Here is a 23,969-nt window from a genome sequence, read left to right as displayed (position 1 = left end):
GCCGGCGACCCGGAAGTGCTCGGGGAACCTGGAAGTGACGCCACGCCGGTGAGCCGGGAGGCCCCGCCCACCCCACCCCCGCAAGCTACTCAAGCCTTGCGAGGGACGGGCGAGGCTGCGGAGAGGAGGGGCGAGGAGCTGGAGCTTCAAACCCCAAAACGGTGGACGACGGGCTCACTTACAGCGTGATTTATTTCCGAGGTTCCCTAAAGCATTTATAAAGGAATTATAATTTCTAGAGACGAATCTTCTCCACTGTTAGATGCACAATTTACTAGATGTAGGTAATTGACATTTTATGCCTGAGGTGTGTTCAGGGTAATACTTTTAAGACCTTACAGTACTAAGTTGAAGATAAATTCTGAAAAATTCTAGCAGGATATCTCTTTTACCATTCAAAAACAGGGCTGCAATTAATTTCAGCTCGGCAAGCTTTTAATTTGTGATTCATGAAGAATTTTAATTTGGGAGAATCTGTATTTAAAATTTTTGCCTAATACTCAATACAAATATACTTCAATGTACATTTCGAGTTTGCATAATCCCAAATTCCTCTAGGTGTCACGACCTGTGGTATCCTAACTGTGGATTAAATGCAGCAGTAATGTGTACAGCAGTTTGCCATTAAGTAGCTGGATAGTGATTAAGGAATAAATGCGAAAACACCACCAACTGGAGCCTCCAAGTTTCAGCCACTCAGAATTTCATCCTTAGATTCCAAACTAATTAAAATAATTCTAAACTGAGAAATATGAAGTTTGATTATAATTTGGATAATGTTACAAATCAAAGCTGGGTGAACTCTTCACCCCTCGAAGAGTAAGCAGCACCCGGACAACAGAAAGAGAAACAAAAGTAAAGGTCTGAAATTATTTGAAAGGCTTACAAGATAATTAAATGTAAAATTTTAGTAGCATAATGGAAAATGTGATAAAATGAGGCAAAATCAAACTTTCCAATTAATTTATTTAAATTCATTAACGTTGCTAAAATATGTGCAACAAATCAAGACACAAAGTTATTGTATTCCTAACAGGTCAGAAAAAAATAAAATATTACATCTCCTTAGTAAATCATGATCAACCCTAGTATTTCTTACAGGGACACCATCAACATCTTGCACACACAGACATCAGAACTGAATTTCACACTGTAAAATGACAGTACTGGGCTAGGCAACAACATCCTAATAGTAGTAAAATGATTACAGTACATTAATTTTGTCTAAATGACAGCATGTGAATCTGTGATAACAATATATGTATTTTTGAAATATGTATCAAAGTGCATTAGCATCTGGCTGAATTGTCTTCTGTGTGAACAGTGCCCCAAGGGCTGTGCAAGTCAGTGGCTCCAAACACCACCAACTTACTTAGCTAGGTTTATGTAAATAAACAATTAAGGAACAGTTAAAGAAATATTAAACTTTGGAAAGTCCATATACAACTGCAGTGGAGTAGCTGGTGTTATTTCCCAAGTTCCTCCTTAGCCAAACTGAATGTGAAAATGCATAAAAATTTAAAATGCAAATATTTTAACCTCTTGCAGAATGTCTTTAGAATAACAAGCTAGCTGAAGCAAACAGCTGAAGATCATTATTAATTTGAAAGCATTAAACACTTGATTTCCATCTGATGCTTGATTTAACTGCTTTAAGAGACTTTTTTTAATAGCATTTTTAATTTATTTCTCAAAACATAAGAAATTAAGTAGATCTATTACATGCAGTGGCAACAAACTGTTCTATTCAAATTTTAGTGTCACTCCTTACTGTTCAACACACTACTTTATTTTCAATTACCATTTAGAACTTGAAAGGAAAGTTACATTTCTGGGCCTCACCAATGACCTGATTCTAAATCCATGCAGAATCTCAGGAATGGGAGAAGGGGGCGAAGGGCTCCCCAGGTAATTCTTTTGTAATAGCTTAGAACACTGCGTAGATAATACCCCACCTCCCTCACCAGCTGGCATTCCCATGCAAGTCTAAGGTCTAGACTTGTACTCCCAGGAACTCAAACAACACAATTCCTATTCCCTATGATAAAATAAACTCTTTTAACAGCATAATTGGCCTAACTCAGAAATACACTAATTCCTCTATTTACCCCACCCCTCAGATTTGTTTGTGGTCCATTTCTCAAACATTCATTACGATGGGGAAAAAAATAGGCATGAAAACAAAATAGAATGATGTAGCAAACTATTTTCTGCCTATTTTCTTATCCCTTCTGATTGAGCAATGTTAACAATTTTCCACATAAACACAGGAAAAGGAAGGATGAAGCTACTGTCACCTTGCATACAACCTTACAAACCTCAATCAGGAAACTGGCCTGTTTTACCTGATAGAACCTAATGCTAATTTATCAACTGAAGAAATCTTTTAATCAAACATGTTTCCAAATTCTCTGAGCACTCACATAAACAGCCATTAAGTCATTTAAAAGAAGTCTCTATCAGTAATGCCCAATTTGGAAGACAACGTAATGTTTACCAAGCATGAAATATGAAAAAATATCCCAGTCCTAAACTTTAATCTGAGCGCTGTAATTGCTAAAACTACCTGTTCAAACTTGCTTCTATATGGAGAGAATTAAAGCAGAGGAAAATATGAATTCTCATCATATGTATATTTAGCCTACCCTTTGATCCGTGGTCTCCTTATTCACATATTCTGTGTATAACCTGCAGGTTTTCCTGCTGCATACAAGAAACAGTACCAACAGCTGTCTTATACAGTACTTCTCTCAAGAGGGACACAATCAGTGGCATCTTAAATAACAGCTAAGTCTTTATCCCTTTATAAAGGTTTTCTTTCTCTTCCTTGTTTTATCATTCCACCTACCCTGTTACTTTATTTAGAATCGTATTTCTTCATACCGACCTCTGAATTATAGACTATTAAGCTTAAACTGTGGGGTTAATATAATGTATTTCCTTGATGGCTGGCTTAGGAATATGATTACGCAGAACACAGAATCAAATTACTTCATATGAGAAACTTTTGACTTTTAAAAAGGGGTACTCAAGAGCCTATGTGTAACAAAAAATAGACAGAAGCATCAAATTAAACCAACTAAGTTAGATCCATGACTCGAACAGAAAGACAAAATAATACAATTTTATGTACTTCTACCTCAAAAAATAATGAAAAATTAAAATTGAGTAATATTGGAAAATGTTACATAGCTATAAATTATAAATAACAAACTTACATGCTTTTCATCTAACCTACTAGTTATGATCTTAAGTCTTGTAGTTATGAAACATTTAGTGTGGGCATGTCTCTACACCAGATTTCATTAAAGTGTAAGTTAAAGCAGGTATCCATTTAATCTAGTGATTACAGCATATCCCTTTTGTTATATCCCGAGTGTTATCACTGTTTCCTCTGAATTTTAATGTTCTAACAGAATATAGGCTACTTCTATTTTAAAAAAATATTTCACTTCTGCAACAAGTTGTAATTATAGTTAGGAATAATGACTTCGAAAGCAAAAGTCAACAGAGTTGAAATCATTCTTTGTATTTTTCAAACTAAAGAACTGAGAACTTAATGTGATGGAAAAACCACCTATTAAGAAGCTCAGCCCATTTTGAGCAAAATAAAGACATACAGATAAAAGACTACTTAAAATATTCTACAAATAGAGGATCTAATCACAATTAAATTCAACATGATCTTTTATTCATAATCCCTATATAGTAAATTCAGAAGGAATGCCTAAGTTGTTATTGTTAGTTTGCATCTTTAACACAGTGTTTCTAAGATGTGAGCAAGTAATAATGCTTTTGGCTAAGTTCACTATAATGATATTAGTTCAGGATCTGCCTAAAACTGCTGGATCCAAGTTAAATATCAGGAGGCTGCTGAGGAATGTCTCATTCTGATAATCCTCCAGCATCTCCTCTAATGGATTTACATTAGTACACCAAATTTATGACTGAGAAGGACAAAAAGTAAAGGAAAATTCCCTTTTGTAACAGAAACTTTACAGTAAAAAATAGCAATGGTAAACGCCATGGGTATGTTCAATCTAGGATAGACATCTTAAAAGCTCACATCCACTTCAATTTTGCTACTCTAGGCTACTCTTTTGTAAAATACCTTACAAGAAGGCCTGGAGAATAATGTGAACTTCAAATCTGAAGGGTATTAAGTTTAGTAAATGTATATGAGTCACTCAAGTATGACACATTATAATCTGCTGTTTTAGAATGATTTTGTGGATAATTAAGCTCTGTTTGGAGGCACAAGTACAATTTATTTCAGTGTAAAGAAACTGACCACATGAAACAAGTTTATATACTTATATCAAATGTGTCATCCAAAACAGCACTATATAATGCTGCTGTAAGACTTACAAAAATTAACCTAATTTACAATATTGTCAAACATGACTCAACAGAAACTTGAAAACACATCATATTGGACTAGGTCAAACTACTATGGAAGTATTTTGGTAAAGTGCCCACAGTGAGAGCGGTTTAAAAAGCAGCCTGTTTTTTTACAGAAAAAGTCATGACAGTGAATAACTCATCACATTCTCTGTAATAATACATAGCACTCACACATTCAGGGGACCAATACCCTGGACACACAGCTTATTTCACATTAGTGAACAAATCCAAGATTTTTATAAAGTTCTGACTTCGGGCCAGAAGACAAAATGATCCATATATATATATATACAAACCCTAATTCCTCGCCTTTTAAATTCTCTAGTTCTAAAAATGGCTTTTTGACTTGTCTTTAAGTTTAAAAAGGAAAAACTGTGCAATGCACTTCCATTTGTGCTTCTGAATTAAGGAACAATAATTGTTAAGAGAGGAAAAAACTTGGGATATTACTAATCTACTTAGATTATGTACATGATCTTTGGGTATTCATGAGAATCAGTTTAACGTAACTGTTCCTCGCTTTTTGAGCAACTTAATTTTCTAAGTTACCCAGGAAATGTATTTAACCATTTACAAAAACAAAAATTCTAACATGCACTTTACAAAATCATGGTCTTGGTTACCTGCACATTCTTCCACAAGACAGGTACACATTAAAAAATATTGCTCAAAAACATAAAAATATATATTATTTCTTTTCCTTTACCATCTATACTTATAAATATTTTACTGAAGAAGATGCATCATTCAATAAACAAATGCAAAAAATGCTTTATATAAAGTGTGGTTCTCTGCTATTTAGCAATATAAAATATAAAATGATTATGATATGGTTAGCAATTAAAGAGCTAAATTCAAGAGATCTGCAAACCAATACAGCAGTGAACAGTCCCTTGTACAAAAATCCATTAAGAAAAAGTCAAGTCAATTTTGTAACATAAAAATATAGGCCAGTAAGTGCATTATAAATGCAAAAAAGAGCGTTGCTTCATCAGCACATTCTTCAGTCTTGTTCGGACTAGATGCCAAACTTACTGTTCATTTTTCGGTTCATCTTGTTTTCCGTTAAGCTCTTGATCAACTCTGTTTAATAAAAAATATGGTAATAAAACATCAGCAACTGAACAATTTTCTTTCTAAAATTAATAACTACTTTTAGCAAATAATATTATTGTTAAAAACAAAGCTTTGCAAAGAAGCAGACATAGTAAAAAAGTTGCCAAACATTACGTCCCCAAACCGAAAAGATAAGATAATTTTTAAAGGCAGGCGGACACTGTTAAGAAATTTGACTGTTTTTTCTTTAAAGAATTATAACATACTTGACATACAAATGCATATAAATTTTCTTAAAAGTTCAAATTAAAACAGGCATATTAAAGTGTTCACTTGTGGCATGGCTGCAGCAGGGACCCAATGGTAAGAGACTGGCAGGAAAAACAACTCCCTCAAAAATGATTTTTGTTAACTGAAATATGAAAGTACCACTAATGCCACCAATTGATCAATTAATATTTTTAAATCCAGTGATAAAAATGCATATTTACAGAAACCATAACAGTACTCCAAAATTTACTGGTACACTTAGTTTGTGAATGCCTTTCATTTATTTTGATACCAAAAAGCCATCAGAATTAACATTCAGAAATATCTAAATGGACCTTAAAAATCTCTCTGGATTAGTGGTTGGTTGAACAGAGGTCACATCAAAATTCAGGCAATTGGGGATTAGAAGAATGACATAATTACCACACAATACATTATAGAGAAGTCTTCAAAGCTAATGTATGACAGTCTATTATACTTGTAGTAGTTTGAATAACTGATGTGGAGACATTTAAAACAATCTGGTATGATAAAGAAATATACTTTTCACACTTGTTCCATTACTGTGGTCATCATCACCCATTACTATGATCACCTGAACATTAGTGAATAGACCTAAAAGTCCTGGCCTTTGGTAAAAGCCTGATTAACCAACACTTTAAAATACTATTTGTATTGGTACCAAAAATTTGAAAGGCATTTGTTCCTGATAAAGCATGTAATATATATCCAATCTTTTCAATACCTGAAATATCCTTCTGAACTAATTTCATAATTACTTTACTTTTAAACTCTGCTGAAACATTTTAACAATTGATATCTGCCTGGCCACACTTGCACTGAGTTGCTTGAAAGAAACATCTGAAACACTTAAGTCTACTTTACTTCAATACTAATAGTTTTGCACCCTTCTTAGCACCAGTACTTATCATGGAGATGTCACCTTAAGTAAGCTTCCCCACACCTTACCTCAGTAAGGTTTGGTTTTAAAAATATGCCTCACTATTTAATTTAAAAAATTAAATTTTATCATTTTCAAAATGAAAAGGATTGTAAATTTTTTTGGCAGCTGCCTGGTACGGGGACAAGAATTATTTTTTAAGGTTAAAGAAACTACAAAAACTAAAAATGCTCATTTAAGGTTAAATAGACAAAAGTTAAAAAAAAATAAAAAAAGATAAAATAGTAGTGATGGGTTTCAAGCAATACCTATAAATAAAAAGTACGAGTTCCATTTTTTTCCCTGATGCTTAAATTACTTGACAGTTGATTAAATACTAAGAATTTTTTCTAAAAAGCAATAATACAGTACATTTTATCACAAAGGCAATTGATTTTGAAATGGAAAGCAGGTGGCTTTTGAAGCAGGTGGCTTCAAAATATTCTACAATTATAGATTATATTTTTAATTTCAGCCACCTATCTGGCAAATGCACAACGATGCCTAGAAAGGAATGAGAAATCAGCATAATCTGAAATCATTGTCTACATCTCTATGTTAAAGTGATGATTAAACTATTCAGTGTTATATAGAAGTGTAAAGCTATGATTCTGGTCATGTGGCCAACTGAATTCTCATTCATCAGCAGAAGCAAAATGTGTTAAGAATGTTCCAGTTACATACAGTTGGTTTCTTAGAATGGTCAAAAAGATAACTACATATCTCACCATAAGTGTTACAAAAGGAAGATTGTATTAAACTATGTTTTGCTAACTTGTCAGTATTTTAAAAAATCTATCGACAAATTAGATCCAAATCCTATGTTTTTCTAGATTACTATATAAAATAAACTATTTTATATCCTTGCCTTTCATCATCTATGTCAAGATATTAATAGGTAATAGTTTGTTATGCTCAAAGCAGAAGTGTTCAAAATTAAATTTAAAAGGGAAAGCGGAGTGTTTAACTGTTAAATGGACATTGAACTTTTAGGTATTTTATCACATGTATAATTTGACTGGTTAGCAGGCCATTTAATTTAAGCGTACAAGGAAATCAATGTTGGTTAGCCAAAGAATATACGCATTGCAAATATAATCATCAACCCCAGGAAAATAAATTAATTCCTTAAAAAAGTCTGCATAAGTATTACAAAAGCCATAGTTAGAGATTTAAAGGAAATGGTAAAACAGCTAAAGTCTTAAAAGTATTTGATGCTTCAATAGTATTAGTAATTTCTCTGGTTTCACCATCAGTATTTAGACCAAAATGGAAAGAGGAAGGACTGTGGCCTTTAACTCTTAACTGGCATTATATATGGTGTTAAAACAGGGTGAATCCAAGTCATATTCAGCATCAGGAACTTTGGATTCACGCTGTACTTGGATGCTGGGGTATACTTATATTTACAAATGCAATTATCTTTGTCTAGAAGCTAACCAATCAATTAGGAAGAGTTAGTCTGTGCAATGCAAATGGACTAGTCTAGATGCAACCCAGTCAAGGTGTGCATATACCTTTTTTGTTTCTTTTTTAACTTTTCTTCTTCATACCTTGGTAGGGAAGAGTTATTTCAGTAAATATACATGTTATGAAGATGAACAAAAACTTGAAAAGAGGCACTAAAAATAAAGTTATAAGTTTGCAGGCAAAACCAAGAATACTTAATACATGATGTATAAAGTAAAAATTAACTTAATAAATCTGGCTTTGACACATTAAACAGATTAAAACCTCAGATTAACAGAACAAAGAAACTTTTCTACATAATAGCATTGTGATGCTCAAGTATTTATGTTAACAGCCTTCTACCAAGTCCTTTCAAAATCTAGATGGAATTAAGTGGATTTGGTAAACTGAACAAATTCCAGTCACTGGAAAATATTAAGGTTAGGCTGCTTTAAGTAATATATTATTTATCTAGAAATATGATTATTTGATGCCATAATGAGTTTTCTCAAATTTGGAGAACAACATGGTCAAGTTTGGAGAATGGTGTTTTTTAGTACTGACCAATCAGGAAATCAAATCTTAGATTTTAACAAGTCTTTAAAAATATAAAATGAATCAAAACCAGAAATCATTTTTCCTCGTTCTTCAGCTGACAGTCTGAAGAAAATGGTGACTCATGGAGAAGGTGTGGGAAAATGGCTTCTTTCTCTTTTACTTTGTTATAAACAAAAAAAAAGCAGTTACAAAATATCTATAATATATAAGAAAAAAATAAGTATTGAAAAATATTACCTCTTGAGCAAAAAAATATAAAGATACAATATAATTAAAGAAATAAACAAAACATACTGTTTTATGCATTCTGGTATGCCAACATATTCCATGGGGACAAGTTCTGCTAGTTCTGCCAAATTAAAGACGTATCTAATTTTTTGGCTGAATTTCGAGCTATGGAAGAAAATAAAAATAATTACCTCAATATTTCTGACCAGCTGAACTAACAAGCAATTTATACAAGGAATTTTTATTTTTTAAGGTCAATAGCTCTTTAAAATTACCTAATAAATGGTCTAGTAACAGCCAGAAGTGTTCTGATAAACCAAGAAGGATGTACAATGATTAGAGATTTTAGGTTTTTCCGTAACCTGGAGTTAAAAAAGAAAAAACAAAAAAAGAAAGAAAATTTAAAAATCTCTATAAATTCTAATGCTAATAGTTAAAACATCAATAAGTATATGCAAGTTTATACAAAATAACAATTGAAAAATCTCACCCAAGAGTTCTCATTTAGGTGTGATACTCCTGAAGACAAGAAAATACATTCTTGAATTCTGGATGGTCCCTCCTACTGCTATGAAATGAACTTTACTTCATGTGGCCAAATTTATGTTATTAAATGTCTCCTAGCATACATTCACTTGTCTTCAGGACTCTGTTAACCAGGGAAAGAGGCCAAAACTGAATATAAAAGTAAACTATTTTCATTTTCAAGTGGGGAGAAACTGGTACTAATTTCATCAACATGATGAAAGGCACTATGTAGGCAGAGAGGTGGGAGTGGAGATGACCACAGCAACAAACAGCATAAATCAGGTCTAACTCCTAAGAAGTTTAAAATTTTGCTTAAAAATTAAAGGCTTTGTCCTAGACCTCTTCTTTTTAAATGACCAAATAAAAACTGTTATATTATTATACCTATTTCACAGATAAATAAGGTGACCATTGAGAACATACACTTATATTTTTTAACTACAAGGGCTAGCAAATGTCAAGTTTATGTATATAATGAGAAATCTATTAATGGGTCTGAGTTGATTTAACTAGTTTGAATTAGCTATGGCCAAATCAAACTATTTGTAAGACTGAAGTTCCTTCCATTAAGTATTGACAACTAACTCCCAAGAGAATATACATCTAGGACTTGTCCCAAAGAAAGACTACAACTAAATAAGCATCTTTAAGAAACATAAAACATGATAGGCAATATAAATTAGGCAAAACTCAGAATGTAATAAAATAGGAAATGTACTATGTTCTCCATCATTTCCCAAGATGTAAATTGTAGAAAAGTGTTCAGTGTGGTATAAATAAGGAGAAATAAAAAGATGTTTTGTAAGTTTGTTTTGAAGAATTAAAGTTATTCTTTATAAACCAGATCAAATTGATTTCCTTCATGACATTCTAAAATACTGTATTTAGAAAACAGAAACCTGTTATGAAATTAACAAATGTAATTTAAGATGTGGATACATGGTGTCTTGGCAAGAGAAAATAAAATTTAATAGACTAAAGCCATCATAAAAATTATTTAGACTGGCTTTCACTTTGTATTTACATTACCTTCTATCAATTTGCTGGTAGCATTTCCTGAGCCATCCCACACTGGGCATTTTTCTTCGAGTTGTTGCACCATTTAAATAAACTATCATGTAATTTTCTGCTACTAATAGCTCCAAAGTGCCAATAACATACCTGTAAAAGAGCAAATTAAATTTAAGTCTTAAATATCACCGTGCAGAACTGAACTAAGTTCTCTAAATTATACAATTCTCTTTTCTCCCCCACAACGACAGCAAACACAATCAAAATTTTAAAAAGAGTTATTTTTTAGAGATACATATTGAAATGTTTACAGATGAAATGGCATAATGTCTGGGATTTGGTTCAAAATTACACAGTAAGGGGAGAAGTGGAAATAAAGTATAAATTGATAATTGTTGAAGTGGTGACTGGTAAATGGAGATTAGATATACCTCTCTTTACATTTGTGTATGCATGAAACTTTCCACAATAAAGTTTTTTAAAACTGCACTAACCTGAGAAATAGAATCACTGTGGAAACAGAACTGAGTCAGCTCAGCTACATTGGGCTTCTTGGGGCAAATATAATTTTAGCCATATAATTCTGAGATAAAAGTTACTACTTTACACTTAACGTGTCATCAAATGTAAAATAAATAAGTTGGAACATAATCTGAGATTTATTTTCCAGTTTTAAAATGACAATTTTTCTGTAGACTTGGAAAACTATAGTTTCATAATGTCAAATAGGACTTAAAGAATCAAAACCTGGATATCTATTTATAAGTTTTACACAGCTAAAGTTCACTTCCTTTGGGGGCTGGCCGGTTAGCTCAGTTGGTTAGAGGTGATGTTGATAATTGGCTGGCTGCCAAAAGAATTAAAAAAAAAAAAAAAAAAAAAAAGTCTACTTCCTTAAACTAGAGATCTAAATATTTCAGAATTCTGTTCAAAAATTTTTGTTAAGATATGCTTACTTAAAGAGATTGTCCATCAGGTATCTATAGTTAGGTTGACCACTTTCAGGCATAAAACAGACAGCAAATACAACAATGGCATTTAATCCATCCCCATAATATCCTAAAAAAGAAACCAAAGATAAAATCACCAGTACAATTTTACCCTGAAGTTTTATTTTTGAGAGGACATCTGTATGGTTAATAGATTATAGTGGTTTACACCTTCCACAAATTTCTGGATCAAAAGTATGTTTCTAGAACCTTATATATTGTTATACAGAACTTTAAATATTCTCTTCCCAAAAAGAGAACAATAAAATTTGAAAAAGAAAGAGCAGGCATAAAAAACCAAGACAACCACTTAAACTAGAATGATTAAAAAGCCAGCCTTATCTTGGCAAGCAGAATACAGTGAATAAAGTAGAACTTAGTTTAGCAAGTAAATAAAGTGATATAATCCAAGCAGACACAACATCTGAAATAAAATGTTCTGGTGCTTACAAGTTAGTTTGTACTTTTTAAAAGACAGTTTCACATTCAACAATGCCTAGCATTTTGTAGAATTTAGGATATTAAAACTAAGATTACATCTCTAACATAATTTTCAGTGAAAAAAAAAACAGTGCTATAATGTGTGTTTCAATTGCAATCTCTAGATATTAAGCTATATCCAGTAACAAATATTTTTGCTTTAACCTTCTATTGTTTACAAACTTGCACTGAAAAGACTTGAACATTTCAAAAACATTAGCATCTTCACTACCTTTCTTAATACCTCAGTTATAAAATATACTATGATAATTCAATAGGAGAAGATGACACTAATTATCCCCCTGCTCTACCAAATAAAGTGCTATGTCTGAGAGCTATTAGGTTTAAATCATAATGCAAGTCTCACAACTTGATTCCTATGAACTAGCTGAATTAACGTATGTCTGTGGACTTCCTGATCCAGAGTACCCTGTTTTCTTCATCTGAATAAAATTAAATTAGGCAGAAGAATGTAACTACAAGTATTCAAGTGATTTGCTTTCACATGAATGAAGACTGTAGAAATAAGCAGAGAAGTGCATTCGGCAGAGAGTAAATTAAGTAGAAATGACTCCATGTGAAAAAAATTAATCTGCTTGACCTATGTGCTCCTCTGTCCTGTACTAGGAGATTTAAAATGACACACTCTATAGAGGGAGTTGAATTCTGACTTAGTAACATTCTGGCACTATTTACACAGTACCTAGGTAAACTACTACATATGTACAATCAGACTGATAGGAGCTATGACTTCTTCTTTCATAGCATTTCCTATTTGACTTGTAAATTTCTTAAGGGAAATTTTCCTATACCGCACAGATATGCAAATTGGGTGCTCCATAAAAATGTGGAATGAAATAGTTCTCTACTAAAGCTAAATGATTTGTTTAGGGTTTTAAGGTAAATTAAGAGTTATAGTTTAAAAAGTCCAATTTTATTTATATCCACAAAAAGACTTGTATAACAAAGTTCACAGCAGTTTTATTCATAATATCCCAAACTGGAAACAACTGACATAACCACCAAAAGGAGAATGAATAAGGAAACTGTGGTTTATCCATGCAGTGCAATACTACTCAGCAATAAAGAGGAATGAACTATGGGTATATGTAACAACATGGATTAATCTCAAAAACATTATGCTGAACAAAAGTAGTAGACAAAAGAGAGCACACTATAAGATTCTAGTTACATAATATTCTATAACAGGCCAAACTAATTGTGGGAGGTAGACATTAGAATGGTGGTTACTGGAGGGGGCACATTCATTGTGGGAGGTAGACATTAGAATGGTGGTTACTGGAGGGAGCACATTCATTGTGAAAGGGTACTACAGAATTTTCTGGTGGCAATGAAAATGTTCCATGTTTAAGAATGTGGGTTATACATATAGGTATATAGGGTCATGTGGACATTTGTCAAAACCTATCAAACTGTACACTTAAGATCAGAGCATTTCACTACATATAAATTCTTATTGACTAATAAGGGGAGAAAGTAAAGTCCCAGTTTCACGTGGTCTAGGGATAGGGGTAGGAGGGAGACAGTTTTTACTATATACTCTTCTGTACTTTTTGAACTTACTGAATGCATATACTAATGATTTTTAAATGTTGGTTTTATCCTTTTACTTCAACCCTGTTATATTCCTAAAATGATATGAAAAATGTTTATTATTCTTTCAAAATTATATAATATCTCTAGGTAGATTTTAAAAACATTTAGATTTCTGACACCTCAGTATAAAATCTAAATAACCTTTAGTAACTCTTACCTCCATGGCTGATAACTTTTTTATAGGGTTCAATTGCCTTCATATCAACCCTGTGGTCCTGTTCTCCAATCCGGAACATCCGCCAGCGCCGTCCATCTTCTTTTTCCTCTGCTGCTGTGTATTCAGTAATTGAGCCTTTCCTAATTACCTCAGTAGTTTTGGGTTTTGGAAGATCATCTGTCAAAATAAAAGGTTTTTGAATCATAAATTATTACTTATGCAATAAAAATCAAATTATATGTTAACCACTTTACTATCTAGATTGTTCAGAGAATTTTCATTATAACATCTGCAGAATTTTAAATCTCTTCCATGATAGAGGAAAGGCTTGATCTTAATATGAGGCCAGCTTATGTCTTAGGAAATCATGGTTCTTTAAGCTTTTTTTTTTTTTTTTATTGACTAATTCAGCAAAGCACCTAATCACAGTGCAATGTATATCCACAAGTTCAGCAAAGATAAATTCATATAGCCATCAAAATCTTAGTACATTGGCTCTGCAATGCCTTTCCAGATTCTACTTATAACAATGTTGTCCTTGCAGTTACTACTACGGGTTACTTCAAGTAACTACCTGGGAGCCAACTGCTTTGTTTTTCTGAGCACATAAATGAATTCTCAAACATTGCAATACCAGATAGAAAGTGGTTAACTACTCAATGATCATTTCTAATTTGATTAGTTTTATGAAGCAGAAATGTATTTATAATATTCTGAAGTGTACATGCAAAAGTCTATTTAAATTAATACTGGCCAAAGCATAAGCACCAATGATTAGGTGTAATTTATGTTTCAAGACTGCAGTTTAGCTGATTTTTAATGAGGTAATGATTTCCAAAATTTTAGTATCATAGTCCTTACCAAAAGATGGGGGAGGGGGGAACCTACTGCATGTTAGTTGTTTTTTCCAAGACAAAGCTGTTAACGGAAAATATCCTTCCAGGAAATGACTACAGCAGCATTAAAGAGAGAGACAAAACACACAGGCAGAAAACTATTTCAGTATCTTTATAAAATATTGCTTATTTCTGGACTGCTTATTGAACCAGTAAAACAGGGAAGAAAAAAGAAACAAAAGACAAGGCATAGCACTGTTTACTGAAGATAAAATATCTAATGCTAAACACTGCTTTGAAGTACACATCATTTTAAAGATGGAAAAAAAACATATAAAAATTATTAACTATATAAAGATACTATAGACAGCAATTATCTAGTTAAAGAAAGCACGCAAAGCAAAACACATATCGATTCCTTTGAATTCCAGATAATTAATGACAAGGAATACAAGGTTTGCTAAGAGTATATACATTAATTCAAGTTGGTCATTTCACAAAGTGGAGCACTACCAGGCAAACCTATTTAAAAAATCACCCCCAAAATCTCCCTTCAAAACTCCCTCTCTGTAAACTCTTAACTGTTTTTAGTACATTCTCTAAATTATATGTCTCTTCAATAGCTGATTAACTGAAAAAGAGCATGCCATAATTATCAAGCAGTATGTTTGGAGCAAGTATGAAAAAATAAGACTTTACAGCATTGGGAAAATAAGGAAAAAAAAAGCCACCTGTGTAACCTTACTATAAACAGTTGTGAAAACCATGAGAAAATTCAAGTGTTAGCAGAATTTCATATGTTAGTAACAAATATAAACTTTAGAAATAACATATTTCAAACAAAAACCCTTAATATATTGATTTTCGTTCATAATCAAGTTTTTTTGGTTTGTTTTTCATGAAACTAAGATTATTTTTACCTTTTAGTTAAAAATGTTTAGATTATAATTGCAACTATGCACTAAGTCTTAGAATAAATATACAATAAAAGAAGGGTTGACTTTTTGGCTTAACTGTGTTGACAAAATTGTATAATAGCACATTGAGACATCCTTTGTTTTGTGATTGACTTTTCAGCAGTATCTTAAAAAGTCTAAGTTTTGCAAAAATATATCAAAACTTAACATTTAATTCATAAGACCTCTTTTAACTTGATATTCAAATTATTCTCACTTGAAGTATACTGCTGTCTCCTGTTGATTTTCTCTTCTTTGACTCTCCACTGGTCTAGTTGCCCTTTTATAATTTTTTTTTAAGTTTAATTGAAGTATATTGACTGTACATATTTATGGGGTACAGTCACATTTCAATACATGTATACGACGTGTAGTGATCAAATCAGGGTAGTTGGCAATTCACATGATCAAGTTTTAAGGTTTTCCATTTATCATCATTTTTCTCATGACAATACTATTGTAAAAACATGTATGTATATAAAGACCAACATTCATTAATAAAGATCAGATAAAAACAATGAAACACTTACCTTCCCACTCAAATTCATTACTGTTCTCTGACGGTGTGTCTAAGCCATCTAAGTCAATTTCCCCACTTTCATCCAAATCATCTGACAATACAGAGCCATCACTAGGATCCAGTGTCAGGCTAATATCCGGAGCCATTAGTTTCTTTCTCACTTTACTTCCATTAACTTCTAGTGTGTCTGGAATAAGAAAACCAAGAAAAAGACATATTAGAGGGATACTTAGATACTTGAGTTGACTAAGAGAAATATTTTAACCTCTTTATTCTTTAAAAAATGGCATAAATTAAACATAATTCCAAAGCACTAATTTACAAAGTTTGGATTCAAAAATTGCTTCTACATTACTGGCAACAGATCACTGATGTATCAATGTCTTTTTAAATAATAGAGGCAGACCTTTTAGTCACCTCTTACTATACTAAAAAATGATCTCCTCCTATCCCTTTACTGTAAAAATTTCCAAAAGCCAAGGGTATGTTTTTGGAAAGTTAAAATTTCTCAAGCATTCTAAAACTGCCTTCCTCAATGTTTAACTTATCCTTTGGTTCTCTATGATGGAATGAAAGCTCAAAACTTTTTGTTTTTTGTTTTGGATAAAGAAATGTGCTAAAAAATAAGACAAAGTCCATCACTTTATTGGAAGTAAAAGTGTCAAATTCTTACCAGGCTGGCTCTTTGGTTCCATTACAGCTAGTATATCTGCTTCAATACTATCATCTTCCGGTAAAGGTCTAGAAAACACAGACACACTTTTTTAACCCAGAAATTAAAAAAAAATTTTTTTTTGAAGTTCAAAGATCTAGTTAAAATATATTTTACAGAAACAATTATATGTAAAATGGAATAAAGCAATGTTTCTTAAGCTTATTAATTTACAAACCACTTTTAAAGAAAAAGTTCTCAGACTGTCAGAGTTAACATATATGTAAACAAGTAACATAAAAGCAATTCCTTATGCAACAGCTCTTATACAACTATAAACCTTAGGTAATTTTAAACTACAAAACGAATATAATTGAAATGCAGGAATATAATGTAATGTGTGATAAAGCTAAATATTTACTCACAATGACAATATGAAAGATGGCTACAATTCTTTTGAGTTCAACATTCCTATATTACTATCATCATCATGTACTACAATAGTTCAGTTCTCCCACCAGCTATCCATATTCCAACTGCTAAGGCACCTTACTGTGCACAGGCATGTCTCGACCATGATGACATGAAAGCATCACTTAAATATAAGGTCTGCTTGTGTTCTTTTTTCACTTGCCCACCTGCTGCCAACACAATTATAAATACAAATGCAAACATGCCAAGAGGGCTGGCCGGATGATCTTGAAAATCCTTGTTTATTTAATAAACTTTTTCTTGGAAAAAACCCACAAAATTTAAAAATTCTTACAGACAACTAAAGACCCTCTTCTTCTAGGAATCCCTGAGGCCCTAGTTTAAGAATACCACATTAAAGCACTGTTTATAACAGTAAAAATTTTCAAACTTAAATGATCAAAACAAAAATTAAAGATTATAGAAGATTGCATATATATTTGGTTACAAAGCAAGAGAATTATTCTAATTGTTGGAGACAACTTTCATTTCCTAGTAGCAAATGGTCACCTTGTAATAATGGGTTTCTTTAAGAAGCCCAATATTCATTTAATAGGTGACACCTCAATAAAGAAATTTTGAAGTTTTATTCTAAATTTGTTTTCATTTAAAAGCACTGCTCACATTGGAAAGTCTTCATCTTGCCATTCTTCTTTAAGTTCCACACCTTCCATCCTCAGCTTGGATTCGATGTCAACTACCAACTCCTGATAATCCAGAGAGCCAATGTCCTTGAAGAGGAAAGAAAAATTTTATAATAACTTGATTTCCACTTTACTTTTTATGTGCTGAAAACGTGTAATAATTTTATACCTCAGTTCACACCTCTGCTCTATCAACCATAGAGCTTTAGTTCCGTGGTTTGGTCATGAAATCAATTTATTAGGTTGCAACATTTTTTTAAAAAAAGAATCAAGTTAGAAAATATTCAGAGTACATATATTCTAGTAAAGTAAGTACAGTTGTCCTTCGGTATCCACTGGAGATTGGTCCTAGGACTCCACATGGATATAAAAATCCACGGATGCTCAAGTCCCTTATATAAAATGGTGTAGTATTTGCATATAACCCATGCACATTCTCCTGTATACTTTAAATCATCTCCAGATTATTTAAAAATTTTTATAAAATATTTTAATTGTTGTATTATTATTTTTTACTTTTTTCCCTTGAATATTTCCAATCTGTGGTTGGCTGAATCTATGATTGGCCGAATCTACGAATGCAGAATCTGCAGGTAGAGGGCCTACTGTACTTGTACTGTTTGTACTAAAGACACTGTTCAGTGAAAGTATTTATTTTCGGTTGCATATATTCATGTTGAGTCTCAGGTCATAATTTAAAATATATTCCATACTATGGATTATGCACAAAAAAAAAAAAAAAAAAAAAAAAAACCTGAGGTGGAAGCAAGAAATAAAAGTAAATAAATATATTCTCTACTATGGCTTCACAATTAAATTTTCTATCTTTTGGATAGAGGTTGATTATAGATATTGAATCCTATCAAATAACATTTACACTTTCATAATTCAGCAGAGCCAAGTGGTGTGCTATCATTTGTATTTCCTTCTCTATAGTTCTGATGCCATAATTCCTGAGTCAAAGAAGTCTATTCAGCAACTTGTCTAGTAAATGGATTATGCTACCTTTCGGCATGCCTTTCTCATACAGCTTGGCTTAAGTTTTCAGACACTGAACTTGGTCTTTGTTTATGCAACTACATATTTCAGTTTATGTCATGAACTTTAGTTTCAGTTTTTCCCAGGACGGTGTGACTGCCAATATCCTCATTTTACAAAGTGAATAGTCTAGAGATACTCCCTCTAGTTGATGGAATAAGAGATAGAGGTTTAAGTATGGTATTTAAGAAGTCATGAAGATCAACTGGTTAACAGTGCAATAAAAATAGTGACAACTTCGGAGGCAAGAGGTGTAAATGAGCGTTTAGTTCATTTACATTAGAGTAAGTCAACAGATGTCTAAAGTTATTTAAAAAAACAGCCGTAACACATACTTAAGAGGCTAGAGGTACTAAAAACAAAGTTAAAAGTGTTTGACACCAGTAGAAGAGAAAAGAGGGTGAGATGGGGAGAACAACTGCTGCTTTTCACAGTATGTCCTTCTACACCAATACTTGACTTTTAAAATTATTCATATATAACCTTAAAAAATACTTGTCAAGGAGCTGGCCAGTTAGGTCAGTTGGTTGGAGCACAGCCTTGTAACACCAAGGTCAAGAGTTTGCATCTCTGTACCAGCCAGCCACACACACACACAAAATAAATAAATAAAACATCAAATAAAACAAATGATGCCAGCCATTCACATCAACTAGTCTAAAACACATATGTGGTCATGTTTTATGATTGCCTTACCTGCTATGTCATTACAACACTCAAAGATACACAAAGTTGTACAGAAAAAGCATTATGTTCCAGAACAATAACAAAAAAATTACAATGGAAATTGCCTAAAGTGTTAGATTTCACATGGTAAACTAAATTTGTAACTTCTCTAAGACTGGAAGGCTTGCTCTCCTCCCAGTTTGAATTTTTACATATCCTTTGTTTGAAACCTTTGAGAAGGTTTCAAACATTCTCAAAAGGTTTGGATATTTGAAGATCCGCTTGTCAGCACAGAAAAAAATGGCACATGCTGACTTTTCCTCACAAACATATTTGTTTGGAAAAGTCAGTTTATTTATAAATAGGAATAAGGCATTTGCAATTCTCTGGGAAAACACTGAGCTAGGCAATTTTAAGAAATTAATGAAAGACACTTAAAATACAACAATCTTGACATTTAGCAGTTTCTCTGTTTCTAATACATAACCTATATTTTATAGTAATTAACACACATCTTCCATGATCACTTTATAGATTGCTTTCTGACAGCAATCCTTCCTATCCGTAGAGGAAAAAGTAAACAAAAAGGGACACCTACCTTACCAAACGACTTCTATTTAGAACACAGAACTAGTAGAAAAGATCCCAGAATTATAGCTAACAAGCCCAAATATTTACTGCTTATTATGCTAGAATTATGTTCAAGTGATACCAAAGCATTCAATCACTAAAGGCTGAAAAACTGACAGTCTCTTCTAAATTTTTAATTCACTATACTTCTCAATGTTAAGCTTTCTCAAGTTTTTGTTACTCACACTAAAGTGAACAAACACATATTTCCTAAATTCAATAATCAGAAAAGCTTTCCATGATTGTCTCACCTTTTTACTGGGTACTGGAAAAAATATCAGGATGTTCTGGGTATCTTGCTCAAATATCTCATATACTCAGAAAAATATTTACCACTTCAAAAATAAAAGCAGTGACAAAGTTGCAACCAATATATTCCCAATACGTAGCATAGTGTCTGGCACAAAACAGGACTATAAATACTAGTTAAGTGAATAAATATTTAACTGTAAGGTATGACACGGGATAGCCAGCCTTTGCTCAACCTTTTAGGCTTATTTTGCTTATTAAACTACATAAATAGAATTCTTGCTATGTTTTATCTCACAAAAACGTAATGAAAATATTCTGTGGGAATCTACATACATACAATATAAATTTCTGTTTGTAGAATTATTCCTTATTTGTAAGAGGAAATATTTATCTTGAGAAATTCTAGAAGACAAACCATGCCTTTTAGCTGCTTACCCACTTGAACAAGTTTATCACTTAAAAATAGCTCCTCTAAACATAGACAGCCCAAGTCCTTCAGCTCTCTCAACCTATTTATTCAATTTTTACTTTTTTATCATATTGAATCATGTGATGTTAATATACCTCAGCATATGGACATGGAAAGTTAGTTTATAAAGATAATTAATTAAGCTAGTTAATCAGAACATAGGAGAGAGATAGAGACAGATATAAAGACAGAATTAATGAAATGGTTGACCATTGAATTTTAGGGGGAAAGTACACTAGGTAGAATAAAACAATTTAAATTGAGGGAGTATTGTTCTTGGAAGCACTTTATCATTAAGCAGCTGTAAGGACAGGAAACAAACAAGAAAGGAGTTAATATAAGCACAATCACTTTGAAGGAAAGGAAATCAGGATATTGCTGACTCACAAGTTAACTGTAGTTGTTTCCCATTTTTTTGTTCATTTTAAAAAAAAAAATTAGAATGGGGAACTAACACTTCAAGATGCTATTTGTTAAAATAACCTAATGCAACAGGAATAACCTGATTTCTCAACAAACTGGTGGTAGCGGTGGCATATCCTGACATATGCTAGCTATGTGTGGAGGTCACAAAGACGAATTTATAAGTCACTGACCTCAGTGAGGTTAAAAATCAAGGAGATAATGGATTTCTTCCTGACACAGCTTCAGATGGGATGTGTGATGATAAATCTCACCAAGATGAAGAAGTGGATTTCCCCATTGGGCTTGGCAATATAAGCAAAAATTAAATATTAAGATCATATTTAGATGCCTAGACTATAACTTATAATTTCACATGGCAATTTTACTATTATGTAGTTGAACATTGTTGCTGGAATAGGTGTGGTAACAACCATCTGTGCTGAAATCAATTACAGCTGGCAGAAGGAAATAACCAGGCAAGGTTTTCACTTCCCCATTTAAACAAAAAGATTTAATTCTACATGTTTATGTTCACTTTTTTATGAACAGCTTTTATGTTTATGAAGAACAACATCCCTGGGAGAAATCCTATATGCTTGCTTGTCATTGCTCCCTTGAATGTAGGGTCACGTAAATTTTTAAGAATGAAATAAGATGCTCTATCAGAAATGTTAACACCAAAATTTAAAGAAACGAGAATGGTGATGACTTCTCTCAAAATAGTGAGAATAAAGCAAAAGATAATGATGCCACCTATAAAAGGTGTATTTATTAAATTATCAGTATGCAGAATATACTGGAGATGCTCTGAGACATTTAAAAAGATGCTCTGAGACATTTAAAAAGACATTAAAAAGTCTTATAACTGATCTCTAACACTTTGTATAATGTTATAAATATTACTTGTAATAAAAAATTATAATTTTGGAATATTACTATCACGATATCATACTAGTATCCTGCTTTATAGGATGTAAGCTTAACAAGACATCTTTTAATCCATTTTTAGTCCAGGTTAATTTAATGGATCTCACTACATACTTTCCCAGATGTCTTCCTCCCTTACTGCTCCTTCTATCAGCATTACTCCCGATGGAATGAACAGAACCACTTTCCCAAAGAGTGCTTTTCACATTTACTAACCACTTTTACATTCGTCATCTCACATATTCCAACCAACAACTTTGTGAGGTGTTATTATTCCCAATTAACCTTATATATGGGGCAAATGACACCAAATCCTGGTTCCCAGATCTAGTCCAGACTGTTTCTAATATGGCACACTGTCTCCAGTTCACTGGCAACTTTATACAGAATAAGCGTGTAATGCTAGATTTGGTTACACTTAGCTTCAAAGGTCCTGTAATGTCTAAAGACTTATGATAATCTAGTTCAAGTTCCCTGTGTGCAGAAGTTGATCTGTCATACTTCCTGTCTAAACTCAACAATATTAGGCTGCACCTAATATTGTTGATTACCAAGACTAGGATTAGAGTTTAGAGAATATGGAAAATAATAAGAACTAAGGAGAAAATGAGCAAGATGATCAAGAAACTAGTCTGCAGAGTAACTTAGTTGGGTAACTTCAGTTATAATTTTCAGGAAGCATCCATTATAAATTACAGAATTTCTTCTACGATTGCAGAAACTCTTAGTCCATGCAGAGACTCAGCTTTTCATGTACACACCCTGTACTTGGTTTAACCTACTCGGGATGGTCTATTAAAGCCCTGATTACTTATGCTGCTACCGTGTCTATTCCCGGAGGATACGAGGCACACTAGAAATCCAAGTTTCTTTGTTCTGCACCAGCATGGACTCTGGTCATAAATACAGAACCAACGTAGCCCAGTTACCGCACCCAGACTGGGGTGGAAGAAGGGGGAGCGGAGAAGAAGGAAGGTTCCATCCCGAGCACAACAACCACAAACGGAAAGGGGGTAAGAGTGTGGGGGGGGGAGGGTAACTCTGGCAAATGCAAACAGGAGCCGAGCCAAGGGCGGGGTCCTAGGCTGGGTGGGGATCCGGGAAGCGCCTCCCGAGCAGGTTCCAAGGCTCCCGCCTTACCCCCTGGGCTTCCTCTCGCCCGCCGGCCGTGAGCACTCGCCCCTCAACGTGCGCCCCCAGGCCTGTTCCCAAGCCCAGACCACCGTGCCGGGTCCTCCCAGGCCGGACTCACCCCGGAGGAAGCCTTGGCCTCCTCGTCCTCTTCGCCCCTCCAGGCCGGCGACGTGGGACTGACGGCCAGGTCGCAGAAGGCGGCGCCGAGCGGAGCCCTCTCCCCTCGGTCAGTGGTGGAGACCCTGGCCTAGTCCCCTGGCACAGCTGACCGGGTGGCGGCAGCGGCAGCAGCAGCAGCAGCTGACCCGGACGCAGTGCACAGCACCGGCGGAAGTGACGACACCACGACCCTCTCCAGGCGCGGCAGTGGGCGGAGGCGGAGGCGGAGGCGTGGCGTCTCCTTAAACCCTGTAGCTTTCCCTCCGCCCCTCCGCTCCCCGACTTTTCCCTAAATTCGCGTTGGGCGGGACCATCGCGTGGAAATCTTATTGGCGCATGTCTGGGACTCGAGGCGCTCCCTCCGCCTTTCCTGTCCGCTGGGACGAGGCCCTGGAGTCTCAAAGTGTCATTTTTATTTTCTCTCTGTTTGTCTTTATCGATCATTACATAATGGCCAGTAATAATGTGTATTTTATGGGTGAAGGGAGGATAAATATCCGAGGCCTCATTTTGGGGAGCTAGC

The 23,969-nt window shown here is 33.7% G+C and overlaps 1 protein-coding gene across 2 annotated transcripts; it reads right to left on the bottom strand.

Moving 5' to 3' along the window:
* Positions 1–948: 948 nt before the first annotated feature.
* BNIP2 (BCL2 interacting protein 2) lies at positions 949–23,588 on the bottom strand. 2 transcript variants are annotated; one of them, XM_063090457.1, is made up of 11 exons: positions 23,406–23,588; positions 17,747–17,853; positions 16,673–16,740; positions 16,010–16,186; positions 13,688–13,864; positions 11,401–11,503; positions 10,463–10,594; positions 9,181–9,267; positions 8,972–9,070; positions 8,188–8,223; positions 949–5,487 (listed from the first exon to the last, which is right to left on the bottom strand). In XM_063090457.1, the coding sequence occupies exons 2-11, from the start codon at positions 17,794–17,796 to the stop codon at positions 5,436–5,438; spliced, it is 981 nt and encodes a 326-aa protein (XP_062946527.1). In that variant the 5' UTR covers positions 17,797–17,853; positions 23,406–23,588; the 3' UTR covers positions 949–5,435. The 2 variants fall into 2 exon arrangements, with proteins under 2 accessions (XP_062946527.1, XP_062946529.1); XM_063090459.1 differs by lacking the exon at positions 8,188–8,223.
* Positions 23,589–23,969: the final 381 nt, after the last annotated feature.

This window comes from Cynocephalus volans, chromosome 3 (assembly GCF_027409185.1).
Source record: "Cynocephalus volans isolate mCynVol1 chromosome 3, mCynVol1.pri, whole genome shotgun sequence".
Lineage (NCBI taxonomy): Eukaryota > Metazoa > Chordata > Mammalia > Dermoptera > Cynocephalidae > Cynocephalus > Cynocephalus volans.
Note: the sequence above shows the minus strand (reverse complement) of the source record. Positions and strands in the feature narration are given on the sequence as shown.